This window comes from Polypterus senegalus, chromosome 6, assembly GCF_016835505.1.
Source record: "Polypterus senegalus isolate Bchr_013 chromosome 6, ASM1683550v1, whole genome shotgun sequence".
NCBI lineage: Eukaryota > Metazoa > Chordata > Cladistia > Polypteriformes > Polypteridae > Polypterus > Polypterus senegalus.
In genome coordinates, this window is record NC_053159.1 from 95,319,277 (window position 1) to 95,332,647 (window position 13,371).

The window sequence follows — 13,371 nt, forward strand, 5'->3', positions numbered from 1 at the left end:
TTTCATCTTTAGTTATACATATTTAGCGTAATTGTGATTAGTATTTTAATCACAAAATGTTTTCACAAAAGCAGATCACTTTGTAAACCATCTAAAGAAAAGCTGTGTTTTATTGGTTTAGGCAATACGGAACAAGATTTTCAACCACTTGAATATTGTATTTGTAGTTAACAATTGCCACTATGTCAAGACCAAAACCAACATATTTCTTATTTGTCTTTGAGTACAATGATGCTGTTTCATATTCATGTACCTGTTCTTCATCTAATGTATATGTGTTTAACTGTAGTATGATTGGTTTGGGTTTAGGAAGTGGAGAAAGCCCTTAAGAATTTTGCATCACATGAAGACCATAAGCTTTCTGATAGCACATTTGTTGTTTTGATGTCTCATGGACTCCGGAATGGGATTTGTGGGAAGCACTACCAAGATGGAGATACAGACATTTTCTGTATTGATAAAATCTTTGATATATTGAACACAAAAAACTGTGGTGCACTGAGGGAGAAGCCCAAGGTTATCATCATCCAAGCTTGCAGAGGAAGTAAGAAATGCTACTTTGTCTAGTTTCAAAATACCAACGCACATAAATATGATTGCTTCTACTTCTTTTTTTTTAATAACCACAGGGTATATTGTATAAGAAGTAATTTTCACAACATATATTTTCTTAGTTAAATTTAAAGATAAATGAGTTACTAAAATGAGTACTTTTAACAAATGTTAACATATTTCAAATTTAATGATATTGCATTTTTGTTAAATAACGTAATCTTTTTCATACAAAATAATATATTGTGGCATTGTGTTGTTGATTCTACCAATCAATATTAAAAGAATTAAGAAATTAGCCTGGTGGAATAAAAAAGTAGATAGTAAAGGAAAACTTTTTTTCCTATTTTATGGACCTTTTTAATAAGCCAGTAGTTAGCCCTGTTTGCTTTCCATCTGTAACAACAGATCAGCAGCTCAGTGCATTGTTTGAGTAAACTGTATAGTAGGACGTGTGTGTTCTGCAGATGGAACATGACTCCAAAATTGTGACTGTTTGCAGCCATTAAAGATCCACCCATGGGGTGAATAGCTCATGCATAATTTCCTATTCTTTTTCTATTTGACTTGACTTTTTTTATTGCTATACGGCCCATCAAATTTTGTTTTTATTGAACAGGTGAAAATGGTTCTGTATGGGTTAGTGACTCCTTGCCACCTCTTAGTGAGGATGGCTTGAAAAAAACTCACAAAGAAAAAGACTTCATTTGTTTCTGTTCCAGCACTCCAGGTGAGAATTCTATTATTGTACACCACATTATTTAAGTTATTAATGAACTGTTGAAAACAGCAATTACTTTTTTATTCAAATGTTTTTGTTGCTATGGACAACCTATCAATGATTTAAATATACCCTTAACTAATTGTAATATCTTTTTGTATACAGCAATTCTAAAATATTTTAGCGAGCTGTAGTACATAGCTCACCAATTTTCATTACCCTAGCACAGTCTCACAAGGAAAAAATGTCACATGTATCTGCTTAGTAAGAGTGCAACAATCTGAAATGGTTGAGGGTAGAGTGACATACTATTGTTCGTCTTAGTAGATGACTTAACTAAATTCTAAGTGATCTATGACTTTTTCTTCTACATTGCTCTTCTAGTGCATGGTCTTTCTTTATTTGAAATCTGTTTCATATTTATGGTGACCTGTAACCTTCCTGATATAACATTTGTGCAGATATCCATCCATTTACTGAACCTACAGTCCTGGGGCCTCATGTATAAACGGTGCGTACGCACAGAAATGTTGCGTAAGAACTTTTCCACGTTCAAATCGCGATGTATAAAACCTACACTTGGCGTAAAGCCACGCACTTTTCCACGGTACCTCATACCTTGTCGTACGCAAGTTCTCCGCTCGGTTTTGCAGACTGGCGACACCCAGCGTCAAAGCAGTGCTACTGTTCCTGTGTGGTTACTCATTATTTTCCTGACGCGGCTTTATAAATACACTGAAACTAACCGCATATTGTTTATTATTGTAACGCATCTGATTGTAATTAACTTGTAACAATATAATGGTCCAGGGAATAGCCATAGTATTCCAAATACCATAACTGCTTTAGCGTTGTTACTCTCACTGCACCTTCTTCTTTCAGCTGCTCCCATTAGGAGTTGCCACAGCGGATCATCTTTTTCCATATTACTCTCACTGCAGCACTCGGAGTATTTATATCACTGTATCTGAGTGTGAATCACAGCAGCAGCTGTTCGGAAAGAGAATTATCGGTATACAGCATCAGGCACATGCTACCTCAGCCACGGCAAAACGTTTTAAAGCCTTTCCTGTACGGACCTCAAGGTTCAGAAAAAGTTTCATCCCAAGAACTATAAACGCACTCAATCACTGCTCCTTGTAGAACTGTTTGTACTTATAAGTACAATTACCTCACTGTAAACTTGCACTATAGTTATAATATTGCACAACCTGAGCCACTTTATAAAGTGCGTATTTACATATGATGACAATATCATTTTTAAGATGAAATGCAGCAAAATATGTTTATTATATTATACAGGTAAAACTTTAACTTCATTTAAATAATCTATATTCTTCACTGGGACTGGCGTGAAGGATAGAATAATTAAACATGTACTATGAAGATATTTCAATGTTCCTTAAACTTTTAAAGAATCAGTGCTCTAAGTTTACAGATGGCTTAACATCTATTACAGAGCTGATTGTGTGGCAATCGGTTACTTGGAGAAAGAAAAGCAAGAACTGCATGGGCGGCCACGCCAATACATATTGAATATAAAACAGAAAGAGAAAATAACGACACAGCTAAAAATGCAGCGGCAAATTTCGACAAAAGTTAAATGCTTGTGTCATGAGCACGAGGCGGCTAGTGTCTGCAACGGACGTGGCCATCCGCCGTGCATAAGCTACCTCACTGACATTGGCGGGCTAAGGAGCCACCGATTCTTTTCTGCCCAGTGCCACCACAAACCTAGAGCCGCCCTGAACTGCTGCAATAAATAATTTCATCGATGGTCGTGCACAATCGCTGCGCTGTAAAACCCATGTTTAATAACGTGCTTTAACTCTTAATGATATCACGTATACATCTCAGTATTTTAGTTATTCAGAGAGCTGTAATATCACGAATGTAATGGATTATGTGTACAGTCGGAGGAAGAGAGCCGGTTTAAGAAGCAAGTAGTGATTCACACACATAGATCACATAGAAGATCAAATACAAAACAAAGCATTTAACGTGCTACTTTAATTACGATGTGATTTGAGAAACTGGTTAAGTAAATGATTTTAAGATGACGTTTATGATGTTCTACTTTAATGACAAAATAAACTACGTGATTACAGTGGAAATTTCGAGATTGAAGTTGACATTCCATGCTTTTTTTCCCCACTGTGCCTTTTTTTTCTCTGTACCCTAAAAGGCTTTCATATGACACTCAGACGGTAGGCTACGACTCGCCTTTTCATGGGGACTGATATCTGAGCTTTCAAGTTTCTCCAACACGCTATGTCACTCGATCAACTTCCTTTTGTTGATTATACCACGGTTTAATTAAACAAATAGTATATTTTTCCTTTGCCTCCACTTGGTATTCGCTGAAATCGTTATATTTTCCCCCGTGCTTTTCACCATTGTCTTTTCACAGAAGGCTGAGCTTGAGGGTGATTTATATTGATTTGCATATTCAAAGAGGCGTAATTCTGGGAGGAGTTGGGGCGTTACATAAAGTGCGTGCACGAGCGTTAGTTTTCACGCTGATCGGGATTTATATAGCGGAAGAACGTGGAAGTTGGAGTACGCACAGATTCCTGCATCTGGATTTTTTGGTGCTTACGCCATGTTATAGTGCGAGTTCTACGCACGGCGTTATACATGAGGCCCCTGGCATCTTGAGAAGAAGGAATATACAAAACCAGTCCGTCACATGGACCTTTTTACACACAAGCATACTAGTATCATTGGGCCTGTTTAATATTGACAGTCGACCTAAAAGCATGTCTCTGCACTCGGGAGAGTAAGCAAACCCCCAAAATTAATCTCACGTAAGCATGGGTAGAGCATGCAAAGTCCATCTCGGTCAGGAATCAACCCAGAACTGAGCAACAGATCACCTTATGCTACATTATATTTGTGTGAACTGCTATTATTGTACACAGACAGAGGATATCTCGTAACCAACTAAATGTGGACCCTCCTCTGCTTGCTGCCCCTCAGGCCTTCCTAAGAAGTCACTGGCGATACTATATCTTAGGGGCATGCATGCACCATCTCACCAAGTGCAAGTCATGCTTGTGTAAGATTTTACATCTTCCGTAGAATTCACACCAACTCCTGTTGCTATGGTTGAGCTTGAGGAGAGTGGTCTGCTCCATACACACACAGGTCTTTCTTTTATACTGTTTTTATACCATTTCTAATCAAATCAAATATAAATGTATACATGTTATGGATTTAGTGTTTTTCTTCAGTTTTTTGCTGACCTCACAAATGGTTTCATTTTAGTTTTCATAATATTCTTTCTTGGTGTTGCGGAGTGGGGGTCTCAGGATATAGAAGGTAAATTTGTGTGGCTTTGATGGAAGCACTTCTTTCACTGCTTACGCAGGCAGCTGAGAACTGTTAAGTTGTATTTCAGGACCACCAGCAAAGCTGTATTATACAAAATGAATGTTACATTTCCTGACTCTCGTCTCACTACAAAATTTGATGGCAAAACCTTAGAATGAATCCCTGTGTTATTTTGCCATTGATTTCTTGGTGATTGTTAGCTGTAAACTTTGAGGAGCTCATGGCTTTTTGGTATTCTATAAAGCTGGAGAGTTGAAGTTTACTCTTGTGCTTCTACTACAGATACAGTGTCATGGAGACATCCTCACGAAGGGTCATTACTTATCCAAAGAACAGTGGAGGTTTTCCGCCAAAATGCTTGCCATGATCACATTGAAGAACTGTTCAGAAAGGTGGGTTTGCATTATGTAAATCATAGTTGATAATTGTTGTTAGTGTTGAAGTTCAAAGTATAAATAAAGTATGTATAAAAATTAACACCATAAAGCAAGTCAAGCCCCAGTTCAAACTTTGTCAGTAAGGTTTACAGTATAACCAGTACTTTCTAGGATTGCCTTATGTAAAAGTAACAGGAGACCTATAATCAAATCTCCAATCCATTAAAAATATGTCTTCAATAAGCATTGTGCATGTCCCTGTGCCACTCTTTCAAAAGGGAAGTCACAATACTGTTACTTGTTTAAGGTTAGATAACAACAAAATAGATTTACCTGTCACAGATTGTAACTCCTTCCACACCCAGTTGTAATCTTTTCACACTTTCAATCATTGGGTTATGAAAAATTATGTAAGCCAAAGTTCCTGTGGCATGCAAGCTGCCAACACATTCACACCCATCCATTCTTCAGCTTCCCTGGTAGTTTTAATAAACAAATATATCTCTCAGGCAGACAGTTTCTTTATTTTAGTAACAGGGGTAAAGTTGTCCTGCATTACCAAAGATAAAATGGCTCTACATATACAATGGATGGAAGTGAAATATAAGCGTGAAAAAGTAAATTGCCATGGCTAGGACTCTGAGGCACTGATTTTACATCACCATTTACAATAACTTTATCAGGACACTCCTAATTTCTTTACAACAAGTCACTCCTTCCATTGACATTTCTTCACAGAGGTGGATTCCTTAAATCAGCTTTGAAGTCCGACTTTCTCTCCTCAGTACTGACGCCCTTCATTATCATCTGTTTTTCTAACTTAAACAAGTTACAATCCAAAACACATGCAAAATGCTAATTGAACTTTAATGAATGTAATACTTATAACCTGTGGTTCAGAGTTAAGTGATTTTTTTTTTTAAGTTTGATTCATTATATTTCTATACGTTTTTATTTCTAATGTAGAATGCATTTAAAAACTAGAGAGGAATAAAATGTACAGTATTGGAGTCTGTGGTGTTTGAAATTACCAGCCATTATTCAAAGATCATTAATTGCCAGACTCATTTAATATTTCTGACATATGTTGTCATCAGTTTAGCAAATTAAACATTCTATATTCAAATAAAATAATTAGAAAGTCAGAGTTAAATAAGTAAGCTAATTATAATTTTTATATTTATTATTTTTTTGTTTTGTAGGTTCAAAGCCGGTTCCAAGAATGTCCTCGTCAAATGCCAACCAAGGAGAGAACCACCCTCTTAAAGAAATTTTACTTATTCCCAGGATTTTGAGGAGAACCTTTGAATATGCTAGTGAAAACAATCATTCCAGTTTTGTATATTTCTTACAATTTTTTTTTGCTAAATCTTAATCCTTAACGTACAATGCATGAAAGTGCTATTAAAATGCAAATAATATAGTTCATTAAATGTTATTTTCATGAGATTATGGGTAATTATTTTTTGATCTATAGTACTTTATTTTGTTGTGTTGGTCCAAGTTTTCTTTAATTTTTTTATATAGTAGGGTTTTTTACAATAAGAGTTTTATTTTTTCAGATAACTGATATGTACTGCATATTCATACTGTTTCCTTTCCATTGTGACTGCCATGGACAAAAAAGGGATACTTCTATTATATCAAGGCTGTGCTTATTTCCTGAACGAAATATTTTAGGACCTCAATGACCCTAAATGGCAGTAAGTGGGTGTGAAGTAGTTATGTATAATTTTAGGGTCATAAAGCAGTTGTGAGGCTTTAACATTGCTTTATAGTGTTTCATGTATTAATCATAGACTAAGGTCCTCCTCTTCTTAGCTTTAGGACAAAGTGTGTCTTCCCCTAGATGAATGTGTTGTACAAATTTGGGGTGAGAGTGACAACCCGGAAATTCTACAGAATAACCTCTCTAAGTGATATATAAATATCTTGAATTTCTCCGGGTGATATTTAAATATCATGAGAAAGAGTGTGATTTTCACACATTCTTTTTCTGCAGTTGTGTTTTAGAGATTCAGAAGAAATGTGAATACGAATAGGTACAACATGAGGAAGTTTGTTGTTTCCTTATTTGAACAGACTAATATAATTTCTTATGTAGGAAATATATGGTTGTGTTTTTGATGGAGAAATAGGGTATGTAAAAGGTATCCACGCCAAACTGTGTGTATCTGAAAAGGCTATTCCAAAATTTTTTACGGAAAGGCCTGTGCCCTATGCGATAAGAGATACAGGGAATAAACAGTTAGAAATTTTAGTACAACAAGAAGTATTGAACTCAGTATCGTATGCAGAATGGACAGCTCCAATTGCATATATCCTGGTCTGATGGGAGTATATGTATTCGTGGGGACTATAAGGCCACCATTAATCCATTACTAGATATAGATTCCTACCCTATTTCCCACACTCAAGATTTGTTTGCAGGAGTTGCTTATGGTAAACAGTTTTGTAAAATAATTTAGCACAAACATATCAGCACATTGAACAGGTTATATTTAAATCTTAATACAAAATAGGGGCTATTTCAGGCGAACAAATTACCTTACAGAGTAACCAACGCCTTAGCCATTTTCCAGCACGTAATGGACACTTTGCAAGGTTTGAGCAGAGTGATCTGCTATTTGGATGATATTTTGGTTACTGAGCTCAACCAGGAGGAGCACTTAAAGAATCTAGAAGCTGTGCTGAACAGGCTAAAGCAATATGGGTTTAAGGTTAATTCAGAAAAGTGACCATTCTTTCAGTGTCAAGTGAAGTATTTAGGGCACATAGCTGATAGTGAAGGAATAAGGCATACAAAAGAAATTGAGAGGGCCCCCACACCCTAGAATGTATCAGAACTGAGGTCATTCCTAGCGCCAGTGAATTATTATGGAAAATGTATCCCCAGCCTTTCAAAACGTATTAAACCTATGACAGAGTTACTTCAGAAGGGACAAAAATGGCTGGGGTCAGACTGGGTGTATACAGCTTATGTGAAAACCAAACAGCAATTTCGTTCAGAAACATCACTGGTTCATTATGATCCGAGATTACCCATGTCCTTAGCCTGCATATGATGTGGGAGCTGCTATTGCATACAAGTAAGTAGACGGCACAGAGATGCCCATTGCATATGTTTCTCATACACTCAATAAGGCTGAGCAGAATTATTCACAGATCGAAAAGGAGGCACTTGCAATTATTTTCGGACTGTTAAAATTTCATAAATACCTATATGAGTTAGTTACTGATCATAAGCCCCTAGTCAAAATTTTAGGTCCAAAAACAGCAATTCCTACCTTAGCTGTTGCGAGACTACAAAGAAGGGCATTCATTTTGGCATCTTATCAATATGAGATTTGATTTAAAAGATCAGCTGAGCACATGAATGCTGATGCATTAAGAAGATTGCCGTTAAAAGAGACTGGTCTAAATTCAACCTTAGAATAAAAAGTGTCTTTGTTAGATGTTCTTCCAGTTTCAGCAGCAGATATTGCTCAAGCGACAGCTAGAGATTCAGTGTGGAAGAAGGGGAAATTCTATACACTGACTGGGTGGCTAGAGTATCTAAGTAAGGATGAATTGAAGCCTTATTTTCAGAGGAGAACAGACACAGTAGAGAACAATTGTGCACATTGGGGGCTAAGAATGCTAATTCTTGTATCGTTACATAGTACCCTACTGGAGAAGTTACATGTGGAACTCTCAGGAATAGTAAAAATAAAAGTGATAGCCTGGAGTCATATTTGGAGGCCAGGATAGGATAGACAGATAAAGGAAATGGTGGCTGTATGCAGATCCTGTTAAGAAAACGGGAGTCTGCTAGAAAAAGCATGAAAGACCCCGACAGAAACGTCACTTGGATTTTTATGGAAAAGGATGTTTTTATTGTTAGTGGATGCCTATTCTAGGTGGGGCCAGATTTTTACCACTAGTTGGTTGAGGTTTTGAGAAAACAATTTGCTGCCTATGGTCTTCTGAACGAGACGGTATGAGACAATAGGTTATAATTCAATTCTGCTGAATTTGACAAGTTCCTTAGACTGAATGCAGCAAGACACAAGACTTCAGCACCCTATTGTCCACAAGGCAATGGAGAGGTATAACATATGGTGCAAAGAATCAAATTAGAATTTGAAAAACAAACAGGGTGCCAAAGATCATTAGAGCTTGCTTGTTTACTTATCGTACCACACTACATGCTAGAACAGGAAAGGCCCCTGTGTAGATGTTTCTGAATAGACATGGTTGTGGTCATGGTCGTAGTTGTGGTTTACAATGAAGCAACCATTTTACAAAATTATGAGAGAGAAACAAAAGGATGCTGAAAACCAAGAGGGAACTAGAGAATGTATGCCCCTACAAAGTGTTAGTTAGAATGTATTGGGGTAGAGAAGGCTAACGTTGGGTGCCAGATAAAATTATAAACAAATTGGATAATGTCCTGTACCTTGTACGGGCAAAAGGCAAGGTGATAAAAACATAATGTAAAGCAATTGTTAGCCACAGGGGTGGAATCTGAACTGGTTGATCAAGCTGAAACTGGTGCAGTGGAATGGGAAACATCCATACCCATTACTGCCGATGTTCCAGAGACAGAACCTACTGGGGCTGAGCCAGATATAATTGAGGGAAACAGCAGTAATCCCAGGCAAAACCTTACACTTCTGGCAGAGGTTTCTGAAGAGTGTTTCGGGGCTCATCCAAAATGGATAAGAAAGCCCCCAGAAAGGCTGATGTTAAAAATGTTATTTTGATTAGTGGGGGAAAAGTTTAGGATAGAACTTCTTGGTTGTTTTGTCTTTTATTAAAAAAGGAGTTCTATTTTGGCAATTAAAGGGTTGTATACCATGCCTTGGCATAGAGTATATCCATATAAGGTACTGGATGTATCCTTTGTTACTTTTATTGCATCAGACTGTTCTTTTATATTGAGGATCATGGTTCAAATAAAGTAGTTGTCAACTGCATTTGTCTTCAGAACGTTATTGTTGTGAGTGCTGCCCTGCATCGAATACTTACCTGAAACACAACACAATTGTTTTGTCATTTATTCAGCTGAACAAAACCCACATATTTAAAAGCTATAACATACTATCATCACTCACTAAATCAATAATTATAATCCATAATAATAGTATATTAATACAGAAGAGTACTTGTAAGGGTGAAGTCAAGGATAAGTATAAAGACCAAAGAAAGTGACTTTGTTTTTTGGGATCAAATGACAGCACTGAGGATTTTTTCTGCACAGTCTGCCTAATGGATGAAACTCCCTTTGAAAAGGTTAATAAATACTAAATACAGTGAAAGAAAAAGTGAAAGAGCCAGAAAGGCATTTGGCATCCAGTTTTGGTAAACTTTACTTAATGAAAGTCAGTTCACTACACGTTAATCAAAAATAGGTAAGTGTTCTCTCCCGACTGGGCGTTTGTGCTGAAAAAGTGCTATTACCAGCTTCATAAAGCTTTTTTTTGTAGAAGAGGTGAGCTTTATTTGAATCTTCTCCTAAAGTGAACCCTGAATTTAGGTGTTTATCTTCGTTATATAATGTGAGGTCTGGAAGAGATGTACAGTATCTTCCAGTAGCAGGGTGAAAGTGCTGTTGGTGGTCCTCTGGGAAATCCTCCCATATTTTAGAGACAAGTAGGGAAATAAAGTTGCACCATCACCTTTCCTTACAGTTCCTACCTTTTTATAACCTGCGAGGTGCTCCTCGGTTTCACGTCTGACAACATCCTATAATATCCCACCATGTCAAGAAATGTTTGCACATTTTGCATTCAGCCTGGGCTAATTTAATATTACAGTGACCTCAGTCATTTTAGTTTACACTCTGTAATGACTTGCCACACACCTTTCACAGTTTCACTCTCTAACTCTAATTATGAACTGCCTGATGAAAGGGCCTGCCTGAGCTGCCTTGAAAGCTTGCATATTGTAACGTTTTTATTTAGCCAATAAAAAGTGTCATTTTGCTTGACTTCTTATTGCACCTTCTAATTGAATTAGTTTACATTCTGTAATGACTTACCGCCCACCTTTCACCCTCTAACTGAAAAAACAGGCTTTATCTTATCTTCCTTGTAAGGGAGTATGGTCTGTCCATTAAAGAGCAACTGCAACTGATCCTGGGTGACTTGAAAAACATTTTGTTTCTTTTAAATAATCTTGGGTCCTTCATAATATGGCAAAACCCCATGGGTCAGTTGCAGTTTGCTATGAGCCTGCATGCTGGTCTGCTTTTAGTATATATTTACAGTAAGAAAGCTAACTTTCAGGTTTAGTTGTTGTAGCGTGCCTCAGAACTGCTGATTATCAACAGACTAAGACAAAGTGCAGTTGCAGTGTGCTTCTGGGAGTCAGGAAAGTGGAACAAAGTGGCGTACTAATTACATTACCTTTTGAATAGGTTTAAACATATTTAGTATGGTGGAGAATGTTACAAAACGAATTCCACTCACATCAGACAGATGTGCCATAAAACATGTGGAAAACATTTTACATTTGTACCATATATGGACTGAAGTATAGCGTAATACTGAATGAAATATATTTAACTCAATGCTACAAAAAAGACAGGATATGCATGAAAATATTAATATTGTGTAATACAAGAAATACAAAAAATATAAAAATGTGGATTAACATACATGTAATCATTAAAAAATAAATAAATAAATGCTGAGTCAGTTTCGAAAATTAAGATATTGCTCAACCACCGGTTGGGAAAGTGCACATTGAAAGATGCCCAGCTTCTTCTTATACTGTACTTCTTTGGAGTGTCATAAGATAAGAGATCTTTAACAATATGTAGAATGTAGAGCTTTCTTCACTACTTTATAGTTTGCACTATGATGAGATATTCTTTACGAATATCGTCCCACTTCTGCCTAGGTATTTTATGTACTATGGTGACAGCTGGACTTATGTCAAAGCCCAAGGGTGCACACCCCGATCACCCTGATGGAAGATCCAGCCATGAGCTACAAAGAGACAATTATGCTCCAGATATGATTCAACTATCATTTTCCTTTCATCATCATTGCTTTTCGTATAGGAATTTCTGGACTTCTTCAGAAGCTTGAAGTAAATAACATTTACAATAATGACAGCTATGGCAGTAGAGGTTCCGACCCACCTCTTGAACCCTCAGGTACCACTCCAAACAACAGGTAAAAATCCCAGACGCTTTTATTTTTCTTTTAACACAATGCACCAAACACCTTCCACTCTACACTACTCAATAACAACACTAATCAATCCTCCTCTCCCAGACACTTAGCCACCCTTCCTCCCAGCTCAGCTCAGTGTCTGGGCTTTCCCAGTGTCCCTTTATACCCCCTGACCCGGAGGTGTTCCTGCCCAACAGTCCAAAAGTCCTTACTCCTTCCGGGTCAGGGTAAACAGTCCATATCTTCATCCCGGAAGCACGTTGTCTCTTCCTGTCACGGGATTATGATGAACTTCCGGGTTATTGGGCATATACGAGTCCACGGGCCCTCTGACAGCGACTCCCAGTGGCCCCCAAGGTATCCAGCAGGGCTGTGCATAAAAACTACATAGTCCATAAGGCCCTGCTGGAACTCGGGGCCCGTCCACGCTGTCAGGAGAGCTCCTCCTGGCGGCCTGGGGGCGAGGACCGGAATATAAAGCCGGCCACCCACCACACAGCCCATCTAATGTATCATAACAACTGCAATTATTTTTTGAGTTTACACAAGAACATACTTCTTCACTGAATTCTGTTCCTTTAAATCAAGAGGAAAGTGCAGCAGGACATTGTCAATTGAAACAGGGCAAGCCGTTAATTAACAAGTGCGCCACCATTAACTTACAATCAGATGGCCAGCTGAACAAACTAAAGACAAACATAAACCCAAAACATGACTAGTTAAACTTAGTTAGTTATTTTAAACTATGTACTAATCTTATTCTGCTGTTCACCAAGACAGCACTTAGACCGGAGGATCATCTCAACTTAGTTCCATAGTACATAGTCTGGTCTTGATCCACTGCTAGTTTGGTACTATCAGAAATACACTGCAACTGTCCCCAAGGATCTGCCAGTGAATCCTGCTAGATGTCAACAATGCAAAGTGGTAGTAAATGTGCAACATGGTATATTTTTTAACCATGTGGTTTCCCTTGATACAAAGAGAGCAGTGTTTGAATGTACAGTAACTGCATTTAAGAACATTATTGTCGTTTAGGCACATTCTTTGATAGCAACAGTTCCTCCATCTATAAATTGCTTTTTGTAGAATACTATGTAATGCCACAAAGTTAGAAAGATAATTGAATGATTCTAGGGACTTGACAGTGAATTTAATTTATTCAACAGTCTTTAATGCAATCAAGTATAAATGGAATGGATTTGGGACGTAATCAGCCTTTAAA

At 37.4% G+C, this 13,371-nt stretch overlaps 1 protein-coding gene across 1 annotated transcript in view; it reads left to right on the plus strand.

Moving 5' to 3' along the window:
• Positions 1-9,941, plus strand: part of LOC120530645 (caspase-1-A-like) — a 42,455-nt gene extending 32,514 nt beyond the window's left edge. The window contains exons 6-9 of the mRNA XM_039755067.1: positions 310-544; positions 1,172-1,282; positions 4,889-4,998; positions 6,186-9,941. Coding sequence (XP_039611001.1) covers positions 310-544; positions 1,172-1,282; positions 4,889-4,998; positions 6,186-6,278 — 549 coding nt within the window. The 3' untranslated portion in view covers positions 6,279-9,941. The remainder of the gene's footprint in view (positions 1-309; positions 545-1,171; positions 1,283-4,888; positions 4,999-6,185) is intronic.
• Positions 9,942-13,371: the final 3,430 nt, after the last annotated feature.